The sequence below is a fragment of the Suncus etruscus genome, chromosome 6, assembly GCF_024139225.1.
Source record: "Suncus etruscus isolate mSunEtr1 chromosome 6, mSunEtr1.pri.cur, whole genome shotgun sequence".
NCBI classification, from domain to species: domain Eukaryota; kingdom Metazoa; phylum Chordata; class Mammalia; order Eulipotyphla; family Soricidae; genus Suncus; species Suncus etruscus.
In genome coordinates this window covers 102,819,556-102,845,721 of record NC_064853.1, presented here as the reverse complement: position 1 = coordinate 102,845,721, position 26,166 = coordinate 102,819,556, and the positions used below count along the sequence as shown (strand labels likewise).

The window sequence follows — 26,166 nt, the reverse complement described above, 5'->3', positions numbered from 1 at the left end:
ACACAATATTCCATACAGCATTGGGTGTGACAGCAAACACAAATACAAAACAAAACAAAAAAAGCCAAGTTCAGATACTATTCCAAAACACAGCTCAGATTAACAAGTCTCTCTCAGGTAAACATTTCCTAAATTATCTACACTAGAAGTCCCAAACATATTTGGTCCTTTTCAGAAAATACAAATAAAGAAATCAGTGTCTATGTTTACCTTTGTTAAAGGGAACAAACAGAACTACACCTAAGACCCCAAGATCTGTCCAATCGCCCCAATCCAGAGAAGGAGGGAGTGTGGATTATGACACTATATAGGTTTTGTTTTGGGGGGATGGTTTTTGGACCACACCCAGTGATGCTCAGGAGCCATTCCTGGACATGAGCCCAGAAATGCGCCCAGCTCTCCTGGCTTGGGGAACCATATAGGATGCCAGGGGATCAAACCATGGTCCATCCTAGGCTAGCACGTGCAAAGAAGACGCCCTACCACTTGCACCACCATTCTGGTCCCAACCATATAGGTTTTTAACATACCCAGGTTCCCATTTATTAAATGTTAGTAATGGTTTCACACGACCTGTTTTGCAGTTTTTACCCTAAGGAGATCTTCTAAAAGATCTCCAAATCTGAATTTGACTCTGCAGGTGGTTGATGATTTAACACTAAATATTTTAGTGCTAAAAAACATTACTTCAGATAACCCAAGGCAACAGTAAAGTTAAGGCATTAAGCTTTTAAACTATTCCAGAGCTATGCCCCACCCAATTTTACTTTTTTTTTTTTTCATGAAAATGAGTCCTGAAAAAGTTATACCAAAAAAGAATGGATGTGAGTCTACAAAGCCTTAACGATTCTTAAAAATTTCTATAGTATTTTAATTTTCCCAATAACTATTATTGTTCCTAAATAGAAAAAAAAAAAAGATTAAAAAGACCTCTATCAAAGAGTTTAAAGCTATTTTTTGTTTGTTTTTTGTTGTTTTGTTTTGTTTTTTGGGCCACACCCGGTGGCCCTGCTGCACACTGGGGATACTCCTGGTTCTGTGCTCAGAAATCGCTCCTGGCAGGTGCAGGGGACCATATGGGATTCCGGGAATCGAACCCATCCTGAGTCAGCTATGTGCAAGGCAAACTCCCTACCGCTGTGCTATCACTCCGGCCCCAAACCTATCTATTTTTAATGTAATTGACTTAACTTTGTTTGGGGGCACTAGGAACTATTCCTTGTGCTCAGGGAACTAAGTTGGCATGCATGTAGGTTGTTGAGCTCTCTCTGGCCCTAAAAAGTGGTGTTAAATTTAAATAATTTGCAGTAAATATGAGGAAAGATAACACACAAATAAAAACTAAAGTCAGAGGCATGGCTTTATGGTAGAATGCGTGAAACAATAAAAATACAAAAACCCACAATGTGTATTCTTATTTTAGTAGCAATACTTTTCTTTCCCAAATGAAATTGTACTCAAATAACTACATATAAAGCTGATAAACGACAGAAAGGGTGCTATACTGAGCCTCCTACTCTTTTGACTTCTGAGAAAAGTTGCAGGTCCAGGAGCCCAGACACTCAGAAAATATGTACAGAATTCAACAATAAACCAAACAGATTCCTTTTGGTTAAAGGGTACTTGGCCACAGTTCAAGGGGTACCTGCATGTGCTGCATCTTACCTCACTGTTTCTTCACAAATGGGACTAGAAGCACTAATTCAAACCCGCCTACCACATGTATCTTGCCACTCCCTGGCCTCCACCCAGGGGACTACCCAGTGCCATCACAAATATGAGCAAATCCCCTCTAGCAGCTGCTTCCAACACTGTCTGAAAGTAGGATGCTTGAAACTCACATCATATTTGAAACACACATCAAAGACAGCTACTTGTACTTTAAAGGACTTCAGAAATTCTCAAGGAATAGGTTAAAGTTTTTAAATAAGACTGAAATACTCTGTACTCCTCTAGTTCAGTACCCACTGACTTTTGGGGAGACAGCAGCCCACCCTGAGACATAGCCTTGCCTGGACCTAGGGCCTGGGCAGCATTGTCATGAAGTCCCTGGTTGTCCACTCGCTTACCTTGGACTTTGCATGCCAAGTGAAGTGCAGGAAATTTGTCTCACTGGGTACTAGCAGGTTGAAAGATAGAGCATAGTGACTAATAAGGTCATTTCTCACATAATAAAGTTCTGCATCAAGACCTGGGAGAAAAAAAAAAGGGAACAAGCATTAAACACACAAACACACACACTCAAAAAAAAAAAAAAAACAACTTAGAAATATTGGCCATCAGCATCTCAAGCATTAAAGGGGGAAAATAACATGGGTGTGCAAGTGGGCATACAAACACAATGCACATGTACTGCCTCATGAAGAAGGAAGGACAGCAGAAAGAGCACCAGGAAAAACACGCACTCTAACATCACCAATAAAGAAAAAGAAAGAAGGACTCGACAATGACACAACTGTCTCTTTAAAACCAGAACCCTGGTTACCAGTTACCACTCTCTCTGAAGCCAATATGTTTTTTATTCCTTTCAGGTACAGAATAACAACTTAGAAGCCCTTCGCCTTGCCAAAGTTGGTGTAGATTCTGGAAGAGTGAGTGAAGATGGATGAGAGAAGATCTGAAAGAGTGGTTGGTAATGGATGGGAGAAAGGCACCATTGGGAAAGCCTGTGAGCCAAGGTCACCATCCCCAATTATATAGATAACCTGCTTCCTGTCAACTCTGAAAGTATTTACCGCATGACACTTTAACCAGCTGCCATGCAAACACATTCTCATCCCTTTCCTACTGAGACTGGCAGATGGAAAATACCATTATCTCTCTCCTCAAGACAAGTTGCCTGCACAAAACATATGCTCAGAAAACACTTAAGGTTTTTCTTTGCTTTTAGGGCCCTTCTCAGAAGTTAAGTGCCCAGGAATCACTTCAGGCAGGCAGCTGACATAGACAAATGGAAGAAAGCCGAGGTTAATTGATAAGAAAGTTACTGAGGGTGCAAGCCAGAATGATGAAATTGGGAGAAACAAAGAACTGCAGACACAGAAGTTATTTATGAGCCCAGAGAATAGCTGTTCTAATATTAAAGACTAGAAGAGTTACTACCTATTGATACAGTTCAAGATCTTTTTTTTTTTTTTTTTTTTGGTTTTTGGGTCACACCCGGCGGTGCTCAGGGGTTACTCCTGGCTGTCTGCTCAGAAATAGCTCCTGCCAGGCAAGGGGGACCATATGGGACACCGGGATTCGAACCAACCACCTTTAGTCCTGGATCGGCTGCTTGCAAGGCAAACGCCACTGTGCTATCTCTCCGGGCCCCAGTTCAAGATCTTGAAGGGAGAGTAATTTATCTAGTTACTGTCCGGAGTTACTTTACTTGGTTTTTGTTGTTGTTGTTGTTGTTATTCTTCATAGTGCTGGGGGACCCCATATGGAATGCTGAGGATTGAAACCATGTTGGTCACGTGCAAGATTAATACCCTACCCTCCTTACTGTTGCTCTGGCCTCATGAGTTATTTAAAAAAAGGTTGTTGGAACTGAGGTATAAAAGAGCACTGAAGACCCCTGGAACCACTTTATAAGATTTATGTGACTAAGGAAGATAGTTCAGGGTTTAGGGTGTATATATGTTGCATGTACCCAATCCAAATTTGATCCCCATCACCACACTACCTAATCCCTAAGACTATGGACATCACTAGGTATGACTTCGTGGCTCCTTAGCACCATCATGGCCCAAGAAGCATCACACTCCAACATTAAACTCTCTAATTCAGCCATCAGAAAATTGTCAGGAAAGGCCCCAGAGCCCCCCAACACCATTTGAGGAACAAAAACAAAAAATTTCTACAAACATATATATAAGCATATACATATATACATGTATGTATGTATATATAGATACACCCAAAATCATATTCTGGGCAACTCTCAGTGTCCCTACTCTCAACCTTTCCTCTATCTTTAACCATTATAACAGTTTTACCCCGAATAAAACCATCCCCACAACTAAGTCACTATGTAATTAGTACTTCTATTCTCAAAAAAATATTCATAGTTGCTGGAATGATGATTCATATCTAGAAATATTTAGTAGTCACAAAACAATTTGAAGGGGCCGTAATGATAGCACAGCAATAGGGCATTTGCCTTGCATACAGCCAACTCTAGGCGGACTTGGGTTGGATTCATGGCATCCCATATGGTCCCCTGAGCCAGCTAGGAAAGACTTCTGAGTGCAGAGCCAGGAGTAACCCCTGAGCACTGCCAGGTATCACCCCAAAAAATAAATAAACAAACAAAAAACCACCAAAACAAAACAACTGAAATTCCCTACCATGGAATGAAATTGAATTTGCAATATGATCATCAATGGCTGCTTTCTGACCAAAATTTTTTAAATATTTGTTTAGAATTCAAACAGTTATTGTTAACTAAGGCAATTCCTGTCTGAAAAGGATTTGAAGTAGGCACACTGGTGTTAAGTGTGGTATCAGATGTTAAGTGTGGTATCAGATGATGCATTCATAAAAGTGTCATTAATAGTATTGAAAACCAAAGCACCTCAATAAAAATGGAAGAAGCAAAACAAAAAAGGATATGAACTTATACAAAATTAAATTTTCTCAATAAAAATATGATTACTTAAATTCAAGTTAAAAGACTAATGTTAATTGGTTAGTGTCAAACTAACAAATACTGAGTGTTCCACCATAGATGTTCCTATAGCAACATAGGCTTATAAGTAATTAGTAAATAAATAATAATGACCGGAACACATGGAATGAAGACAGTTTACACGACTTTTCCCAGGCAAGAGAAAGCAGAGTCCTAAAAATGACTATTACATATAGTGGGAAAGGCAAAGGCCGTCACCCAACTATGCAAGAATCCTTTTACCCTATTACATGGTAAAGGAGCCTTGAACCTGGGCCCTTTCTTGGAGGAGCCCCAAGAGCCTGAGCCAGTACTCAGGCGTTTGCTCTCTGCCTTGTGTACCTTTATGGCCATGCTTCTAGCTCCAAAAACTAACTTTATCTGCACTGTCTCAAGGGCACACAGGCCAGGGATGTCAACAACAAAGATAACATTTAAGTGGACGCATTTCACCAAAGATATATAAATGGCTAACAAACATGGGAAAATACAGTCATCACTAAGTTGTTATGGACATGCAAACCAGAAGAGCAAGGGATATAGTTCAAATTATAGTACAGGGGTAGGGCGTTTGCCTTGCACGTGGCCAACATGGGACAAATCCAGGTTCGATTCCCAGCATCCCATATGGTCCCCTGAGCCTGTCAGGGGTGATTTCTGAGTGCAGAACCAGTAGTAAACCCTGAGTGCTGTTGGGTATAGCCCCAAAACAAACAAACAAGCAAAAAACTTGTGAACTTCAAGCATTAGTGAGCATGTGGAGAAACAAGCATCTGTGTATCACTGGTAGGGCTGCAAACTGGTCTAGTCTACTCTTGGTTCCTCAAAGTGTAAAAACACAGAATCATAAAATTACATTACTATTGTATAACTCACAATCCTACTCCCAGGTATATATCCAAGCACTGAAAACAAGCACTCTATCAAACATATATGCATATATACTCAGAAGAGCATTATTTCTGTGTGTGTGTGTGTGTGTGTGATTTTTTTTTTTCTCCTATCCACATTCTGTGATATTCAGGAGTTCACTCCTGGCTCTTTACTCAGAAATCACTCTTAGCAGACTCAGAGGACCACAGAGGATTTCAGAGATCAAACCGGGTCAGTCAACCAAGGCAAATGCCCTACCCAATGTGCTACTGCTTCGGCCCCAGAACAGCATTATTTCTCATAGTAAAAATGTAAAAAAAAAAAAAAAAAAAAAAAAAAAGCACAAATGATGTCCATCAGCAAATAAATGAATAAACAGGGCCCGGAGAGATAGCACAGTGGTGTTTGCCTTGCAAGCAGCCGGTCCAGGACTTAAGGTGGTTGGTTCGAATCCTGGTGTCCCATATGGTCCCCCGTGCCTGCTAGGGGCTATTTCTGAGCAGACAGCCAGGAGTAACCTCTGAGCACCGCCGGGTGTGACCCAAAAAAACAAAAACATAAACAAAATAAATGAATAAACAAATAAACACAGATATCTACATGGAAAACTAACCACATGTAGAAAATATTATGTACCGTAGCCATAAAAAGAAATGAAGTGCTCGCTTCGGCAGCACATATACTAAAATTGGAACGATACGGAGAAGATTAGCATGGCCCCTGCGCAAGGATGACACGCAAATTCGTGAAGCGTTCCATATTAAAAAAATTAAAAAAAAAAAAAAAGAAATGAAGTACTGATACATGTCAAAATAAGATAATCTTCCAAAAACACTACGCTACATAAAAGCCAACACAAACTGCATTATATGATTCCCTTTATATAAAATATCCAGAATAGATAAATCCAGAGAGATAAGATGCAAATTAGGAATTACCAAGAGAGGAGGGAGACTGGAATAAGAAGAAACCACTTACTTTGAGGTAACGGAAATATTTTGCAGAAGATAAAGGTAGTAGTTGCACAGCATGTTAAATGTACAAAGTTGTTCACCTTACTATGGTTTATTTTATGTTATATAAGTGTCAATTCAACAACTCCAAAGTGGAGATCAGAGATCTCAGGGCTATTCCTGGCAATGTTGGCCTGACATGTGGGTGCTCAGCTCAGGAATGCACTATTGCTCTGTCCCACATCACTGTCAACCACCACCACGGCCACATCCATCAGTGCTCAGGAGGCCATGTGACTATGGATGAAATCTGATGCTTGAACATGCTAGTCTCTTCTTGGTCACTCCACACAACACCACTGTTGTATTGTGTTGTATATTTTGGGTGGTGATATCTGGGATAGAACCCAAGCCCCAAATTACTATTTCTTTCAAGGAAAGGGCAAAATTGACCACAACGACTGCCCCATAAACTGAAAGGGAATGTAATAAAAATAGCTTCCCAGGACAGGAAATGTTTATGAGGAAATAAGAGAAAATCAGGTGTCAGAAAACAGTCTGGAATGCCACAGAAACAATGGCAGTGGGGGCAAAGCTGATGGTAGAGGGTGAAAAGGAACTCCTCTGAAAAGAGTAGCATAGATGAAAGAAGTTTTCTTTGACAGATGCACAAAACTTTTCTGCTCTCTGGTTAGAAAATATAACATTTATCATTGCCCACATTCTCCACAAAAAAAAAAAAAAAAACAAAAGAAAAGAAAAAAGAAAATATAACATTTGGACTGGAGAATTTGGATAGGAATTAAAGTACTTATCACACACAGGGCTAGGATTCAATCTCCTGCATGACATATGGTCCCCTGGGCAGTCAAGGGTAGCTCCTAAGGCCTGGAACAGTAGCACAGCAGGTAGGGTGTTTGCCTTGCACACGGCCAAACCGAGTTTGATTCCCAGCATCCCATATAGTCCCCAAACCTGCCAAAAGTAATTTCTGAGCACAGAGCCAGGAGTAACCCCTAAGCAAGTTGATTGTAATCAAACTTAAAAAAATCAAGAGTTAAAAAAAAATCAAGAGTAACTCCTAAGCAGTGCTGTGAACAGCCGAATTCCACCCACAAACTCCAACACCCCACATACACATACACATCTCACAATTTTTTTTTTTTTTGGTTTTTGGGCCACACCCGGTAACGCTCAGGGGTTACTCCTGGCTATGTGCTCAGAAGTTGCTCCTGGTTTGGGGGACCATATGGGACACCGGGGGATCGAACCGTGGTCCGTCCAAGGCTAGCGCAGGCAAGGCAGGCGCACCTTACCTTTAGCGCCACCGCCCAGCCCCACATCTCACAATTTTATCACTGCAAAATACTCAATACCCATTAAGAAAAATAAGCTTTTACCTAGATAATCTGAAGTTCAAATGTAATTTGATGTCTTTGTTTTATATGGCCAGACAAATATATAATTCAAATATAAATAATTCAATAGTTCAAGTGTTTTTTCCAAACTGTTTTTAAATGATCAATTTTCCAAGGCCACATACATGGTTAATGACAACACTGAAAGCTGTAAATGACATCCTTTTATAAAAAGAGCTACCTTTTTATAGCACTTAAGAAAATACAAGAAATTGGTACACCTTAAACACAGAGCTCAAATTTTAGGATAATTATATACCACTCAATCAAGTGGTACTTCCATTTAAGTGTTAAATGCACAAATAGCTGCCTGTTGAGAAAAATAAACTATACCAGGGCCAGGGAGATGGTTCAGTGGACCACCTCCAGTGCTTTTTGTATTGGAGTCCCATGTTTGACACTTGCCACCACATGGTCCCCAAATGCTGTCAGGAGCAAACCCCAAGCAATGAACTGAGAGTAACCCCTGAGCACTACCAGGTGGGATCCCAAAACAACAACAAAATAACACATAGATTTTTTATAAAAATATTATTTAAAGCATTAGGAATTAGATAAGATAGGGAAAAAGGTGTGAAAGTAGAACATGCAGAATTTATTGGCTAGCAAGTATTAAGCCACCTTCTCTAGGCATTAATTTTCTCAACTATTAACAAGGGAGTAAAAAAGATATTGTTCATTTCCCTCCTTGGCTGAGACATTTTATGATTCTATGACATCATACCTGGTTTCCAGATGTCAGACAAAACTCTATTATTCTATGATACTGTCTACAATTAGCAAATGTCAGTCAAAATTTAAGTGAAACACATTCACATTCAGTCAAAATCATGGTTCTAAGGACAGTAATGTATATTAGCTACTAATCAGAACCGAAAAGTCACAGTCACTCAATATGCTATACTATTGTTTCCCTAAGTGGGTAATACAGTCTCCTGCAAGACACTGGAATGATCTACTGGGACAGTTGAAGCCTCAGGTTTATGCCAACTGGGAGACACTTTGTATTTGCTCACTAAAAGAAGACAGATTTGTATGGGAAACCAACATTATATTTTTTTCTAAAATAAAACATATTTATGGGGCCCGGGGCTCAGAGAGATAGCACAGCGGCGTTTGCCTTGCAAACAGCCGATCCAGGACCTAAGGTGGTTGGTTCGAATCCCGGTGTCCCATATGGTCCCCCGTGCCTGCCAGGAGCTATTCCTGAGCAGACAACCAGGAGTAACCCCTGAGCACTGCTGGGTGTGACCAAAAAAAAAAAAAACAAATATATATATGTATACATATACATATATATATACATATATATACATATACATATATATATGGGGCCGGAGAGATAGCACAGCAGTAAGGCGTTTGCCTTGCACGCAGGACGGTGGTTCGAATCCCGGCATCCCACATCGTCCCCCGAGCCTGCTGGGGGCAATTTCTGAGCGTAGAGCCAGGAGTAACCCCTGAGCGCTGCCAGGTGTGACCCAAAAACAAAACAAAACAAAACAAAACAAACAAAAAAATATACATATATATTTGTACATCAGCATCTAATAGATCTAGCTAAAAACCTAGAAAAAGTAGAAATCCCATACAAAATTGTACTTAGAAAATTTCTAAGATATAATATTAAACCACATAAGATAATTACAAATACAAGACTGTACAAAAGAGAAAAGACTGTTTCACGATTCGAGCATATATACTTTTATATGTTGGAGTTCCAGGTTTAATTCCCAGCACCACCTGGTCCTCTAGGAATAGCCCCCAGTCCTGCAGGATATGATCCCAAAACAAAGTAAGACTTTATAAATGTTACTGAGGATTTGTAAAATAAAATCCACGGGTTGTGAAATCACCCCATGCACTATATCTCTAACCCCCACACAGACAGGTCTGAAGAAGCTGGGTAGCGGTGAAGAAATAATTAAGTCAAGCCAGTCAGGAGAGCACCATGAAGCCAGTCTGCAACTGGTGGTATCTCTGAGCCCAAAGTCAGAGTTGCCTCTTTCTTTACTAACCAATATCCATAGAGCAGGAGGGGAAGGTTCAGAGTAATCCAGGTGGATTTTTATACATCAAAAGAGAGAGTTACAGGAAACAGGAAAATGGGGGAACACCATTGTTTGGGGTTAATACCTGATGCCATTTTACAAGGATTCAATACTTTTTCATATGTCTCCTGCAACCTTAAGCTAAACCTAAAAGAACTGGGTCAAAACTAATCTATGACTGTGTCCCCACCCATTCATTTTCCCTCAATTCCTGCGTAGATACACTGTAACAGCTGAAAGGTGGGTTTTTTTTGGGGGGTGGGGGTCCCTGGGAAGTGACTATGGAGTTAGTTTCAGAACAACATATGAGCAAATTTGAATTTGATCCTCCCAAGGAAAAATTCTGGGTACCCACAGTCACTAAACACTGAACTTTGCAACTCCAAAAAGAAAATATGACATCTGGTCAAAACCAAAAACAACCCCCTGGAGCAGTCAAAGTGACAGTACAATAGGGAGGGCATATGTCTTGCATGCAGCCAACCCAGGTTGGATTCCTGGCATCCCATACGGTACCCCAAGCACTGCCAGGAGTAATTCCTGAGTGCAGAGCCAGAAGTAACCCTTGAGCTTCGTGGGGTGTGGCCCAAAAATAAACAACAACAACAAAAGTGACTATCAGTTGGCACTGCCTAGAGCAGACAACAGGATCACTTACTAAGCAAATCCCTTTCCAGTGTCCAGAGATTCTACTTCAGTGTTCTTGTTCACTATAAATAACAACTGGAAAAGAAAATTCAAAGCTACACATTACAAAGTCTATGCTTAAGTTTGCCTCCTACCTGGATGGCAATCAGTTCTGGGCGAAGAGTGTGATTAAGAGAAGAGATTCACTTTTGATTTCAAATAGACTTGCATAATGCATTGTCACTTTTCCCCCTCCCCATCTGTGAATACTGTAACATATAGATAAGAAATTGCAAAGAGCGGCACCAGATACAGGATTGGGGACTGGAGAGAGTACTGGAGTTAAGGAGCATGATTTGCTTAGAACTAACTTTGATTCAAGCCCAGCTACCACATGATCCCCTAGTACTGATTAACCACAGATCACCTTGGAGCCGGAGAGATAGCACAGCACTAGGGTGTTTGCCTTGCACTAGGCTGATCCAGGATAGCAGGACAGACGGTTGTTCGAGTCCCGGCATCCCACATGGTTCCCTGTAGTTGCCAGGAGCAATTTCTGAGTGCAGAGCCAGGAGTAACGCCTGAGCGACACCAGGTGTGACCCCCCCCAAAAAAAAAACACAAATCACCAATGTGAATCATCCTGAGTACCTCTTAGGAATCACACCAACACCAAGGATAGCAAGCAACAGAAATATAATTCATCATCTCCAGAGCTAAAACATAAAATACGAATGCCCTGCTCTAGTGCCAAATGATTCAGTCTCTGGTTCCTGCTGTTTAAAGAAAATTATCTGGGCCAGAAAGATTGTACAGGTTTAAGACACCTGCCTTGTATCCTGCCAACTTTGGTTTGTTCCTCAGCACCAAGTACCTTAATAAATGAATACCAAAGATCAATATATTTATAATAATCCCAAAAGTACCCAGGGTTAAAATTAATGCTGTCTACTATCCAATCAACAACCAGGCATGTGGTGGTGGAGGAAATCAATCAAATTTAACCTAAAACTAACACAGCTGTTAGAATTAACAAACACAGACATTATTATACATTATTATAACTGTACTTCCACATACATCACACATGCTCAAAAGTAAGTAGAGCATAGAAATTATAAAAAGCTCAAATATCTAGGAATAAAAACTAAAGTTTATGAAATGAAAACACACAATGGACAAGGTTAACGGCAGTCTCCATATTTCAGAATAAAAGTTGAGCAGTGCAGGAGCTGAGGAGATAATAAAGGAAGTAAAGTTTTTACCCTGCATGTGGCAGACCCTGGTTCAATCATGAGCACTCACAAACAACATAGGGGTCACTCCTGGGTACAAGCCGAGGACTAACCCCTGAGCACTGCCAAGTGTGACCCAAACACCCACCCACAACCTCCCACCCTGAGAAAATTTGCATAAGGATGGGGAGAGTTAGAACAAGGGCTTGAATTAGGGGTTAGGGTTGGATAGACAAAACAAAACTGGTAACTATTTGCTAAAGCTGTATGATGAGTACCTACATCATACTATGGTGCCTACATTGGAATATTTAAACTTTTCAATAACAAATTGGGGGGAGGGAGGCTAAAGAGAGAATACAGTGAGCTGGTTTTGCACATAGTCAACCCAGGTGTTATTCTTGAACAAAGAGCCAAGGAGTAAAACTTGAGTAACAGATATGGCAAATTAAGTAAAGATATAGTAGGGGCCAGAGCGGTGACGCATGGGTAAGGTGGCTGCCTTGCTCTCACTAGCCTAGAACTGACAGAAGTTCAATTCCCTGGGGTCCCATGGTCCCCCAAGCCAGGAGGGATTTCCGAGCACATAGCCAGAAGCGTCATGGGTGTTGCCCAAAACCAAAACAAACAAACAAAAAAAGTGAATGGGGAGGAGGTAAGGGGGGTAGATAATATAGGAGGTAAAAACATTTGCCTTGTGTGTAGTAGCAGAAGTGATCCTAAATACAACACCAGGAATAGGCCACAGTACCTCCAGGATGTGACCCAAAAATCAAAACAAAACAACTAGAAAACAGATGTGTCCTTCCAGAACCAGCTTTTGTGGGACTCAGATATATCTTTGAGTTTTCATCGGGAGTTTGTGTAAGACCTCAAAGTCTAAGAAACCATGCACAATAAGCAAAACTTAAAATGTATGGGTTTCCATGCTTTTGTCCAGGGAAAAGCCCTAAGTTTCTACAAAAAGTAATTTTTCCCCATTTTTATTATTTTGACTGAAGTGGATTACAAATCTTTTAGGTACAGTGACATTGAATCAGGGGCATTCCTACCACCAATGTTGTCCTCTCTCCACCCCTGTTCCCAGCATACATCGCATATCCCCCTCTTACAAAAAGTAATTTTGAGAACATTTCTCCTAGCCCCAACAAGGCTTCTACCAAAAAGAGTTTTAAAAATCACTAACATTTTTCTGCCCCAATTTCCAAGGGTCATAGTTGAACAGTTTATTGCTCTAAAAACATTGTTCTCACCAAAGATCTTGCTGCTCGTCACCACCAAGATCTTGCTGATCTACAAGGGTTTTTAACACACTGCCATTATCACAAGCAAAGAAACACCTCCAGGGAATTTTACAACTCAACAAGAAAGTAGTTAAAAAGCATTATTAAAAAGGTTTAAGAGAGGTAGGGGTGCCTGGGGAAGGGCAAGTTATGTCTAAATTTCCTTTAGATTATAACAACATAATCTTTTTATTATACATATATCATTTCATCTGCAGGGGTCTCAAGCTCGCGGCCCTCCGTACATTTTGTTGCCCTGTCCTAGAGGAATCTTTTTTTGTTTTGTTTTGTTTTAGTTGTTTGGGTCACACCCCCCAATGTTCAAGGCTTACTACTGACTTTGCACTCAAGGATCACCCCGACTTTGCCTCCTGCAGCCCCCAGGTAAATTGAGTTTGAGACCCCTGATCTAAAGTATATGTTACTAAATAAGAAACAAAATTGTCAATTAACTGATTAACTGATTAGGTAGGTAGCTTGTTTTCAGAAGTGAAAAAAATGGACACTTCATAACGAAGGATGCACGGCACTCAAAAGGTCCCATCTCTCATCTCTTAAACTGCTAAGGGTAGTTCTATTATCTATAGTTCATTTAAGTCCTTCAGATGATTCTGGTTAGACAAAACCTAAGCTAATTTCAGAGGCAGCACAATAAAGAAAGCATGCACTTGGGTCCGGAGAGATAGCATGGAGGTCAGGCATTTGCCTTGCATGCAGAAGGATGGTGGTTCGAATCCCAGCATCCCATGTGGTCCCCTGAGCCTGACAGGAGCGATTTCTGAGCATAGAGCCTGGAGTAACACGAGTACTGCTGGGTATGACCAAAAACAAACAAAAAATAAAATAAAAATAAAAAAAGAAGGAAGGAAGGAAGGAAGGAAGGAAGGAAGGAAGGAAGGAAGGAAGGAAGGAAGGAAGGAAGGAAGGAAGGAAGGAAGGAAGGAAGGAAGGAAGGAAGGAGAGAAAGAAAGAGAAAGAGAGAGAAAGAGAGAGAAAGAGAGAAAGAGAGAAAGAAAGAGAGAGAGAGAGAAAGAGAGAAAGAAAGAAAGACAGAAAGAAAGAAAGAAAGAAAGGAAGGAAGGAAGGAAGGAAGGAAGGAAGGAAGGAAGGAAGGAAGGAAGGAAGGAAGGAAGGAAGGAAGGAAGGAAGGAAGGAAGGAAGGAAGGAAGGAAGGAAGGAAGGAAGGAAGGAAGGAAGGAAGGAAGGAAGGAAGAAAGAAAGAAAGAAAGAAAGAAAGAAAGAAAGAAAGAAAGAAAGAAAGAAAGAAAGAAAGAAAGAAAGAAAGAAAGAAAGAAAGAAAGAAAGAAAGAAAGAAAGAAAGAAAGAACGCACACATGCACTTGGGAGTCATATAACTCCAAGCTTCTCTGTGACCTTCAGCAAATTTGGCAACTTCCCAAAGGCTTTATCTGTCAAAAAAGGGTCAATGCCACCTACTTCCCAGGATTGATAGAAAATACTTGGCACATACATAACAAGAAGAATACCAGCATACACATAATTAAGTTTAACTGTAGGACAAGAATGAACCCTAATGGAACCTATTCAGAAATAGTTTACAACACAGCACTGTCACTCATTGAGCAGAGTACAAAGAAGCACCCAGTATTTATGCTGTCTCCAAAAGGCACATACATTTGTTTTGGCACATACATAAGTGAGAACTTTAAAATAACATTTTGAGTCCCCCAAAAAATCTATTTCATCAATATCAACAAAGATAACACAAAAAAGCACGCTTTTACAGTACATGATAGAATTTCAGGATGGGTAATGGCTATTTTCATGCCAAAACTTTGTCTGTTTAGTTTTAGTGTGTACAGGGTGGCAAGTTTTTTCAGAACACTATCAAAACCACAGAAGTTATAAAACAATGAAACTTTTCAATTCAAGGTACTCAAAAAATACCCAACATTCATTTGTTCCTAAACTGACCCTTAAAACCCAAACAGTATTTTAGGCAGCTCCTTCAAAACTGACTAGTCAACTCAGGATGTGACTCATGGGGAACAGGCTTAGCCATAATTGGATAGAGTTCTCCCACATGTGTAGAATGAAGAAGAAAAAACTCAAAACCCACAATTGCACAATGTCTCAGTCTTGCTCTCTCAATGAAGAACACATGGGCTCAAATGAAAGCTGTATCAAGGCAGCCAACCCCACTCAAAATGCCCAGGGCTGAGAGCCCACTGCAGGGTTCTGACCCAGCTCTAGCCCTAGCACCCCATCCCCTCAGGGGTCCCAGGCAGTGGCAGACTCTGCCAGGCACACAGAAAAAAGCACATTCTTAGCAGCCCTCCCCCTCCAAGCGCAACACTGAAGATTTAAGAGGAAAAGAGGTCCTAGAAGCAAGGAACACATGGTTCATCTCATTTTTCTTTGCCTCACAAAAAGGCAGGAGTCCCTCAGTACAGCAGCCTGAATCTGAAAACCTAGATTCCTCTCTGAGGCCTCCCTTGCCTTTCACATTAAGGTCTCCACCACTAGTTCTTCTCTAAACTCTGAAAATTTCTCACACACCCACCTCAGCACTTCCACTGCCTCAGCCTGACCCCTGTCACCTAAGGCTGGTTCTTCTGGCTCAAATTTTTTTTTTTTTGGTTTTTGGGCCACACCCGCCAGTGCTCAGGGGTTACTCCTGGCTATCTGCTCAGAAATAGCTCCTGGCAGGCACGGGGGACCATATGGGACACCGGGATTCGAACCAACCACCTTTGGTCCAGGATTGGCTGCTTGCAAGGCAAACGCCGCTGTGCTATCTCTCCGGGCCCACAAATTTTTTTTTTTTTAGTAACTCAATCTTGACTATGCACTCCCTATCTTTTCCTGAATTCTTTAATGGCTCCTCACCACCAGTTAGATAAAATCCAAATTCCTAAATCCAATCTCAGCCTACCTCCCAATTTTACATTCTGATCTTTTATTCTCTCATATCTTGCAAGTATTTCTTATCTCAGCCATATTAATTTTTCTTATTCCTTTTTATGGGGGAGAGTGAAAGTGGGAGTTGGGGTACTGGAATATACCAGGCTGTGCTAAGGGGCAATTCCTGGCTCTGAGCTCAAGAATGATCCCGAAGGGGCTGGGAAGGTGGCGCTAGAGGTAAGGTGTCTGCCTTGCAAGCCCTAGCGTAGGAAGGACCGGGGTTCTATCCCCTGGCGTCCCATATGGTCCCCCCAAGCCAGGAGCAATTTCTGAGTGCATAGCCAGGAGTAAACCCTGAGCGTCAAATGGGTGTGGCCAAAAAAAAAAAAAAAAGAATGATCCCTGGGTACCATATTTGGTGCCAGGATTCAAACCTGGGTTGGCCAGCGAATGCAAAGCAAGCATCTTACCACTGAATTAACTCACCAGCCCAGATTTTTTCCTACTCCTTAACTGCATACCCATCTACTCTCAAATATGCTTTCTGTTCATGCTATCTTCACTACCTCACAAGAACTCCTCTTTTCTGTCCAATAAACTCATTCTTCAAAATAAGGCTCAAACAGTTTCCTTTTTCTGGAACAGCTTCCCTAAATTCTCTAAGTACCCGCCCCTTCCCCGCAATTACAAAAGTACAGTAATAGAAGGGGCTAGAGGGATAGTACAGAAGGCCTTGCCTTGCACAAGACTGACACTGGATCAATCCCTGGCACCTCGTATGGTCCCCTAAAGTCACCAGGATTGACCCCTGAGTGAAGAGCCAGAAATAAGCTTTGGGCACAGCCAAGTGTGGCTCACCTCAAAAGCAGTACAATAACATCAGCAATTTTAAATTAACTACTAATTACATCAGTGTTATATTCAGAAAAGTAAGATTCCCATAAGGAATTCTGCATTTTTAAGGGAAAGAACTTATAATCATTTGAAACAACATATTTGTAGTATATGAAGGCTTTTATAATATTTCTCTTCAATATCCGTTTCCTTGCCTGCTTTCCCACCTACGACCTTCCAGGTATTGAGCTCAGGAGGTCAGTGTCTTTTTGGGCAGTTGGCTGTCTTGCCTTTTGGAGCTGCTAGCAGGCTGACAAAGGATTCTGTATCCGACCTTCTCGCCTTTCTACCCTCCTGTCTGTGTGGATTATTTGCCACGGATAAATATTACCAGGATGGCTTCCCCATCCCAGGGGAATTCCCAAGGGGGAATGGGAATCTCCTGTTCTGGGAGCTCTTTGGGGATCCAGCATCAACCAGACTAGGAGAAAACCTCACATTTCACATATTTATCTTTTTATTTACCTGGGTACCAGCGATTAAACTCAGAGCTGCATACATACAAAGCATCCCATAAATCAACATTTCCTACCACAATACAAGGTGTTTGGTTAGACTTCAAAATTGAAGCACTGTGATCTCAACCATATCGAGCTTAATATGGTGTACAATACTGAACACTTTCGAATTATTTATTTTAAGAGAAAAACCATTGTGAACTGCTAATAAGTGGAAGGCAGTTAGTTTCTCAAGCCTCCCAGAGCCAACCAACAATGCATCAACCCCTACTATTGCAAACAATTTATATTCCAATCTCCCACCAGAATATTTTCTTACAGTGCTCTATTTTATTTTATTATGCTCTAAAATATTTTTTCCACTGCTCTAGCCACATAATACCTTCACAAGTTCTAGTCTTCCAGAGATAGTATCAAAATGGTCTCTGAGAAGAGATCAATGGAGAAAACCAAGATGAGTACTTGAGGCTGTATTAAGGTACAGACTATCCTCTTAGGGTACAGACTAACCTCTTTTGAGTATACTGACTAATGAAAATTACTCCAGAGCCAACAAGGATGCACCATGCATTCTAATTGAAAAAACACCAAATCACTCCTGTTCACAGGCCCTGAATCAGAGCCCTCATAAGTAAACTAGGACAACTACAATGCAACCTATGAAGGGGGATTAAATGAGAGCAAAGCAGCAAACTCTGTCACTTTTGGAGTCTAGACGGACAGGCTTCCATCAAAAATCCAAACTTGACAACCAAGGAACTAATAATTTACTCCCAAGACACTCCCTTTATTTACAAAATAGAAACCAGCTAGAAAGAAAAGTCAAAGGGCAACCTTCAAGCAGAAAGCTGGGAGTAATCCTAAACACTTTAGGAATAGCACAAGGCAAAAAAGGAACAATAGTAGGTAGGTACCTAACACAGGGATTATCACCAGTCCTTCCATGGGCAAAGCTCAACCCTAAAACCATGTATTTATTATATTAAGGAATGTAATAAATAATCATTACTTGCCTGTCCTTCCCAAACTCCTCTAAAACACAGGGTGATAAAAACCTCAAAGATAAACATAAGGGCCCGGAGAGATAGCACAGCGGCGTTTGCCTTGCAAGCAGCCAATCCAGGACCAAAGGTGGTTGGTTCGAATCCCGGTGTCCCATATGGTCCCCTGTGCCTGCCAGGAGCTATTTCTGAGCAGACAGCCAGGAGTCACCCCTGAGCACTGCAGGGTGTGGCCCAAAAACAAAACAAAAAAAAAAAACAAACAAAAAAAAAGATAAACATAAAAGAAAAAAAAACAACAATAAAAAATACATTTCAAAAAATTTGTAGAAGCTAGGAAGTTAGTTGGGCAGTGATCCTGACCTTAGGCTGAGAGAAGCTCCAAAGTCGCCTAAGGCAGGGGCAATAGCACAGAAAACAGGGCTCTTGCCTTGCAGGTGGTTAACTTGGGTTTGATCCGTGGCATCCCATTTGGTCCCCTGAACCCCCGCAGTAGTGATTCCTGAGCAGAACCAGGAGAACCAGCTGTAGCCCAAAACACATTCAAAAAAGTCGACTGAGACTCATCAGCTCTGATAATGGGGTATTCAAAGCAAATGGGCCTCCAAGTATAGAAAAAGACTCAAAGTTTTGTCTGAAGAAGCTGATCTACAGATACAAGAAAGTTCAAAATGGTATAGCCTGAAAAACAGCACCTTCATCTCCCAAAGGAGAACCTTCATCTCTTCCATGGAGAACCCCAATGCAGGCAACAGCCAGACATGACTAATAGCACCAAGAGAAAGGAGGTGCTTTCCCTGCAGACTATTCCCAAAGGATGAAGAACTGATGATATGTGGGCTGAGCTCCTAATGAAAGGGCCCTTCACATTCCAGGGGAAGCAACTAGATCACCACTAATACATATAAACCAGCTCTCCCAGCTCTCTCCTCTCTTGCATGTGACTAACCTGGGTTCAATCCCAGCACAACATACGATTTTCCAAGAACCGCCTAGAATGCACTCTGAACAGTCAGGAGTTAACCCTCAACAGCATTAGGTATGACAAAATCCCCCCCACCAGCCCAATCCACCCACCCACAGCCACATACATCTCTCTCTCTCTCTCTCTCTCTCTCTCTCTCTCTCTCTCTCTCTCTCTCTCTCTCTCTCTCTCTCTCTCACACACACACACACACACACACACACACACCCCACCCCACATCACCTCAAACACACATTCAAAGATAAATGAAGATACTTATATAAAAGATGCAAGAAAATGGAACAAAAGCTACTAAATTTAAAGGACTCATCAGTAAAATTTTAAAAACAGAAGATTTTTGGAAGACAAAACTGTGAAATCATACTCCCTCTTTCCATCTCCAACAATAAGAAGTAATTTTTAATCTGGAAATTATAAAAAATTACATAACCGAACCAACTGATATCTGAGGGAAAGAGAGAGAAAAAAGGAAAGAGAAAGGAAGTGAAGTGAGGACAGGAGAGGGGAGGAGGGAAGGGAAGAGAAAAGGAGGGAAGAGAGAGAGATAGTCAGTGATAGTACAGGTAAGGCACCTGTTTTGCTTGCATCTGACCCAGATTAGATCCCTGGCATCTACCCCATAAGGTCCCTTGAGGCTGCCAGGAATGATCCCTGAGCACAGAGCCTGGAATAAGTCCTGGGAAGCAAGGAAAGAAAACAAAAAGAAAGAGAAGTTATCAGAAGTAGTCAGAAATGTCCAAACACTGAAGGACAAGAGTCTCAAGATTGACTGAAAGGATCCATACTAAAGCTGAGGCTCTAGGCAATAAAACTGGGTTGTTAGCTCCAAGGCCTGGAGCTTGGCACTGCAGGCACAAGATCAATTCCCATCACCAGTGGGCCCAAGTGGCACCAGAATTATCAACAGGCCCTAACATTGAACCACTGTGCTTGAACCACTGCTGGATGAGTGATCCCCAGATGCCAAGCTCTGCTAGAGTAGTCTCTTTAGTAAAAGCATAATAAAAATTTGGAATATCAGGTAAAAAAAGACTCTAAACTTCAAAATAATATCTATTTTTAAAGAGAACCAAAGGGGGGGGAGGGTTAGAGAGACAGTACAGTAATTATGGCACCCACCTAGCACGGAGCTGCCAGGCTCCCATCCCCAGCACCCTATACGGTCCCGAGACCCACCAGGAGTGATCACTGAGCAGGGCAAGGAGTAAGTCCGGAGCATTACTGGGGGAGGGGAGAAGTGAGAGGAGAGTCCTTAAAGTCAGAACAGTGTAAAAAAAATGTCATCAAAACTGTGAGGAAAAATAAAAAACAACTGTGGGGAATTTTATTTCAAACTAATCCTCTGAATTCATCCATAAAGCATAAGGGTAGGATAAACCTTCAGATATGGAAGGGCTCAAAAGCTTTACTCTTTCTTTGGAGGCTGCTGAGGATATATTATTAATCACATGGCGTAAACCAAGAAAAGGAACACAGACTATTTGGGAGACAAAGGAAGCTCATCAGAGAACAGGTAAGACAACCTGCTATCCAGACTAGATGGAAGGCTCCAGTAAAAGGAATTTGAAAGGAAACCAAGTGATCTGGTTGATAGATGTTTGAAAAGAGAAAAAAAGAAGGAAAATCGAAAAGCATATAACAAAGTATTGAGTGAGGAAATGAAGCAATGGAGACAAAAAAGTTTAAGAGGAAAAGATCAGCTTTAAAAAAGTGTATAAGAAAAGCAAACATAATCATAGGTAATTAATCCCGAAGTAGTAAACATGTACTCAATACTGTAAATATTGATTACAGACTTCACCAACAATTACCATGTTAGCTAAATGGAGGAGGAAAGGCTTAATTAATTATAAAATTAGGAAGTTTTTTTGTTTTTGTTTTTTTTGGTTTTAGGGCCATACCCGGCGTTGCTCAGGGGTTACTCCTGGCTGTCCTGGCTGTCTGCTCAAAAATAGCTCCTGGCAGGCACAGGGGACCATATGGGACACCAGGATTCGAACCAACCACCTCCGGGCCCCAAAATTAGGAAGTTTTTTAAAAGCTCACCCTAAATTTAGATACAGTTAATGAAACAAGAAATTAAATAAACAAAATAGTTTTATTTTGGAAAGGGGGTCTTAATGATTTAAAATTTAAAGGGCCATGGAGCCCAGGGAGATAACACAGCAGGTAGAAGGTATTTGCCTTGTACTTGGCTGTCCAGGGCTAGATCCCTGACATCCTATATAGTTTTTCCATGCATCACCAAGAGTAATTCCTAATTCAGAGTCAAGTAATCCTTGAGCATTGCCAGGTTTGGCCCAACTGCCCCCCCCCCCAATAAAATTTAAAGGGCCAAATAAGGAACCAGAAGAAGAGCAAGGGGTTAATAAGTTGCTTGCCTTGCATGCAGCCAACCGGGTTCTATCCCTAGCACTATAATGAGTGACCCTCAAGCAGAGCCAGTAGCAACCCCTAAGCAAAAGTAAATAAATATGAAAGGCCATTCTAAGTCTTGTAGTGCTATTTGATTAATTTGGGGAGGGGGGGTGTTTCTGGGGTCACACCTGGCAGTGCTCAGGAGTTCCTCCTGCTCTCAGAAATCATTCCTGGCAGGCTCGGGAGACCATATGGGATGCCGGGAATTGAAGCTGGGTTTGTTTAGGTCGTCTACGTGTAAGGCAAATATCCTACCACTGTGCTGTCGCTCCAGCTGGCTATTTGATTTGGGGGTGGGGAAATTGGGCCACACTCGGTGATGCTCAGTACTCCTGACTATGCACTCAGAAATCACTCCTGGCTTGGGGGACCATATGGGATGCCGGGGGATCAAACCGTGGTCCATCCTAGGCTAGCGTGGGCAAGGCAGACAGATGCCTTACCCCTTGCGCCACCACTCCGGCCCCTACTTGATTTTTTTTTAAATACAAACAATACATACTCATGTATGTATTAAAGGGAGTTAAACAAAACTTATTCACATACTAAAGGCAATTAATTTCATTTGTAATTGCCACTGCTGACTCTAGGTTTCGTATTAGAATTACAAATTCAATATTGTAGAAATAGAAAAATGGTCCAAGTCCATTTTCAGAAGGCATTTAATCAGAATGATGGTTCAACAGGTTGAAGCACATGCTTGGCATGCAGAAAGCCTGGGTTCCATCCTTGGCACTGAGTGGTATCCCAAACACAGCTGGGAAAGATAATCCTCTGGCACTGAGCTGGGATTAGCTCCTGAGCACTGCTGAGGGTGACCCAAAAACAGAAACAAACAAAAGAAGGTTTTTAAACCCATAATAATGAATACAGTTCCAAAATACTGTTTAAGTCTCACCCCTAGAAGAGGGACTGGGGAAACAAGTTCTACTCATTTGCTCCTTCTCTGGCAAGGGCTAAAGAACACTTTCCCAGCAGAATGTGAAGGGAAAACTGAAGAAACCTGCTTCAGGGAGGACAAAGTCAAGCCATCCACTGTAGCAGGTGACCTCTGAGTTAGAGAAAAGCCTGCTAAAAGTGTGTCTCTCCACAGGGCCAATGAGCAAAGCACTCTACCCCCCTCCACCTTGGTGATGGGGTGGAGGAAAGCAGGTGTTCAACAATCAAGTAACAAATACACCATTTCAAGTATTCATTAGCAGTAATTTTTCCCATAATGCTATTATCAAATTCTATTTAAAAAAAAAAAAAAAAAAAAAACCACCAAGGACCCGGAGAGATAGCACAGCGGCGTTTGTCTTGCAAGCAGCCGAACCAGGACCAAAGGTGGTTGGTTCGAATCCCGGTGTCCCAGATGGTCCCCAGTGCCTGCCAGGAGCTATTTCTGAGCAGACAGCCAGGAGTAACCCCTGAGCAATGCCGGGTGTGGCCCAAAAACCACCTTAGTTCATTTTTAAAAGCTTGCCTGCAGCCTATGTCAACACTCTGATTATAAGGAATAAATTGCAAATGGTATGACTTTTGAACAGGTGACTTAAAAATCTCCTTTTCCTCATCTCTGAAAAGAAAATAATGATGCGAACTTCACTGGGTCACAGAAAATTAGAGGAAATAATGTGCATAAAACACGCTGGGGCAGGTACAGAGCAGGCACTCAATCAATGTCAGGCTCTAATTTTCTTCATCTCCCTACTCCTACCCGTGGCTGATTTCCTATGTTAGGGGAAGAGGGGGTTTGAGTCATATCCCGGGGTGCTCAGGGTTTACAACCTGGTTCTGTGCTCATAAGTCACTCCTGGTGGGAATAATTAGTGCCAGGTATGGAACTCGGTGAGCCAAGTGTAAAGGCAAGCCCTCCGCAGGCAGTAACACCTCTTGGCTCCCTTCCGTTCTCATTCCTCAGATGTGTTACTTTCAGGTAAACAAAGTCATGCCTTAGACAAGTTTTTAAACAGAAAGGTTTCCAAAAGCTATGTAATATACATTAATAATTTTATAAAATTAACGTGCTAGGAGTTCAGTTCATTTATAAGCATTGTTTTTCTTTTTTTTTTCTTTTTTTTTTGTTTTTCGGGCCACACCCATTTGATGCTCAGGGGTTACTCCTGGCTAAGCGCTCAGAAATTGCCCCTGGCTTGGGGGGACCATATGGGACGCCAGGGGATCGAACCGAACCGCGGTCCTTCCTTGACTAGTACTTGCAAGGCCACCTCGCCGACCCCAAGCATTGTTTTTCTTAAGCCTTCACCTACGGTATCAGTATTAACTCAAATACTGCAGTTTTTAATATGGCTAACTAACCTAAGAGTGAAAGTGGGTTTAGAAAGACTGGACATGGGGCTGGAGAGATAGTACGGTGTGGGTAAGGTGCGCTTGCCTTGCACAATGTCAACCCAGGTTGGATCCCAGCATCCTGTATTTTGCCACTCCCCAAGTCCCCAGCACTGTCAGAAGTCATTCCTGAGTGTAGAGCCACGCAACTGAGCTCCACCAGGTGTGGTCCGAACATCCCACACGGACACACCCCCAAAAACAAAAAAGACTAGATAAATCCCCCCAAAAGTTCTTTCAGGACGACAAAACCCAGATGGAATAACGATGTTTTACAGTAATATCAATTCCCTTCCAGCACTGAGTGGACCTCAAGAGAATTGAAGAAAACCTCAAGACTTGAAGAATAACCAAGTAAAAACAGACAGATAATGGGGTGCTTGAGGAACTTTTCCCCTTTCCCCTGCCAGCACTTCAATGCTCTCCAGACCTTGGAGGAAAACAGGGGTGACTCTGCGACCCTCCAAGACATATATATTATCTTTGGTTGTCGGTCCCATCAGACCTTCCTCTACTGGGTGGGGGGTGGGGGGAAGAGACCCTTTCCCGATTATAAAGTCCTCCTCCCACGAGAAGACCACCGTGGGGGCCGGAGAGAGATAGCAAGGAGGTAGTGTTTGCCTTGCATGCAGGAGGATAGAGATTCGAATCCTGGCATCCCATATGGACCCCGGAGCCTGCTGGGGGTGAGTTGTGAGCGTAAGAGGCAGGAGTAACCCCTGGGCATGTCGGTGTGACCCAAAAACCAAAAAGTGAGGGGGGGAGGAGAGAGACAGAGAGAGAGACAGAAGGACAGAGAGACACCACCGTGTCTTTCCATCAGCTCCCTGAAAGTCGCTCACAAACCTAAAGACTTGGGAAGAGGGCGGCCGAGTCGAGTCCCAGGCACTCACTCAGTGGCCCAGAAATGGATGGGCCCAACTCCACGAACCCCATTGGAAAAGCCTGCTGCTGGCGAGGTGGCAGCCGCTATGGAGATCCTCCTTGCCGAACCCCCAAATCTGGAAGGCAGGCAGGCACCTTGGAAATGAGAGAGAAAGAAAGGAAGAGAAAGAGGGGGTCGAAAGGTTGCCCGGCCTGCGCGGGGGCTTGCGAATAGCCGTGATTCTGGGGGGCCCCGATCCAGGACGCCCCTTCTCGTGGCGCGGGACGGAGAGAAGCAGTGCACTGCAAGCCCAGGGGCGCGGGGCCCGGGGCTTAGCGGGGCCGCCGGCGGGGCGACTCACCGAGCAGCCGGCGCACCTCGTCCTCGCTCAGGTAGAGGCTCACGCTGGGCCCGGCGGCCGCGGGCGGCAAAGCCGGGGGCCGCGGGGCCGGGGCGGCGGCGGCGGCGGCGCCGGGCGCGGGCAGCAGCGCGAGCAGGAGCAGCAGCAGCTGCAGCGGCGGCGGCGTCGGGGCGCTCAGGCCGCGGGGCCCCGGGACGCGAACGCGAGCCCGATCGCGAGCCCGAACCCGGCCCCGGCCCGGCGGCCCCGACCGCGCCGCCCCGCGCATGGCCGCCGCCGCCGAGGAGCAGGAGCCGGGCCCGCCCGCCGCGCCGCCGCCGCCGCCCACCCCCGGCCCCGAGCCCCTCACAGCCCCGAGCCGGGGGCGGCCGCGCAGCTCATGGCGCCGCGGGCCCGTCGCAGCCGCCCGCCGCCTCAGACCTCCCGAGCGCGCCGCCGCCGCCGCCGCCTCCGCGGCCGCATCGTCCGCCCGGGGAGTCGCGCCGCGCCTGGGTAGGGGGGGGGAATTGCGCGCGTGCGTGCGCGCCGCCGCCGTCGCCCCGAGAGCGCGCACGCACGCACGCACGCCCAGCCCGCCGCCGGGGCGGGGCGGGGCGAGGAGAGAGAGGCGGTGAGTGGGCGTGGTCTTGCATCTGGCCACGCCCCCGACGCTGGGCAGGGTCCCGAGTCGGCCCAAAGCAGTCAGCCCCCAACCTTCGCGAAGCCGGGCAGGTCGTCGGTCCTTCCCGGCCTTGCGCTCCTTCCTGGCCCGGCGCAGAGTCTGGGCTTGCAGGCAGGCAGGCAGGCAGGCTGGCTGGCTGGCTGGCTGGCTGGCGGGCAGACTCTGAACGTGCCTACAGCCAAGGAAAGAGAAATGCCTGGAAATGCCTTGCCAAAGAAAAACTTGGGTTTTGT

At 43.5% G+C, this 26,166-nt stretch overlaps 1 protein-coding gene and 1 non-coding gene across 2 annotated transcripts in view; one reads left to right on the top strand and one right to left on the bottom strand.

The window, feature by feature from the left end:
• RYK (receptor like tyrosine kinase) overlaps positions 1–26,166 on the bottom strand; it is a 144,321-nt gene that overhangs the window by 65,971 nt on the left and 52,184 nt on the right. The window contains exons 5-6 of the mRNA XM_049775616.1: positions 25,273–26,032; positions 2,070–2,191 (exon numbers count right to left, since the gene is read on the bottom strand). Coding sequence (XP_049631573.1) covers positions 2,070–2,191; positions 25,273–26,032 — 882 coding nt within the window. The remainder of the gene's footprint in view (positions 1–2,069; positions 2,192–25,272; positions 26,033–26,166) is intronic.
• LOC126012986 (U6 spliceosomal RNA) lies at positions 6,186–6,292 on the top strand. Its single transcript, XR_007497325.1, has one exon. It is a non-coding gene; the product is annotated as a U6 spliceosomal RNA (small nuclear RNA).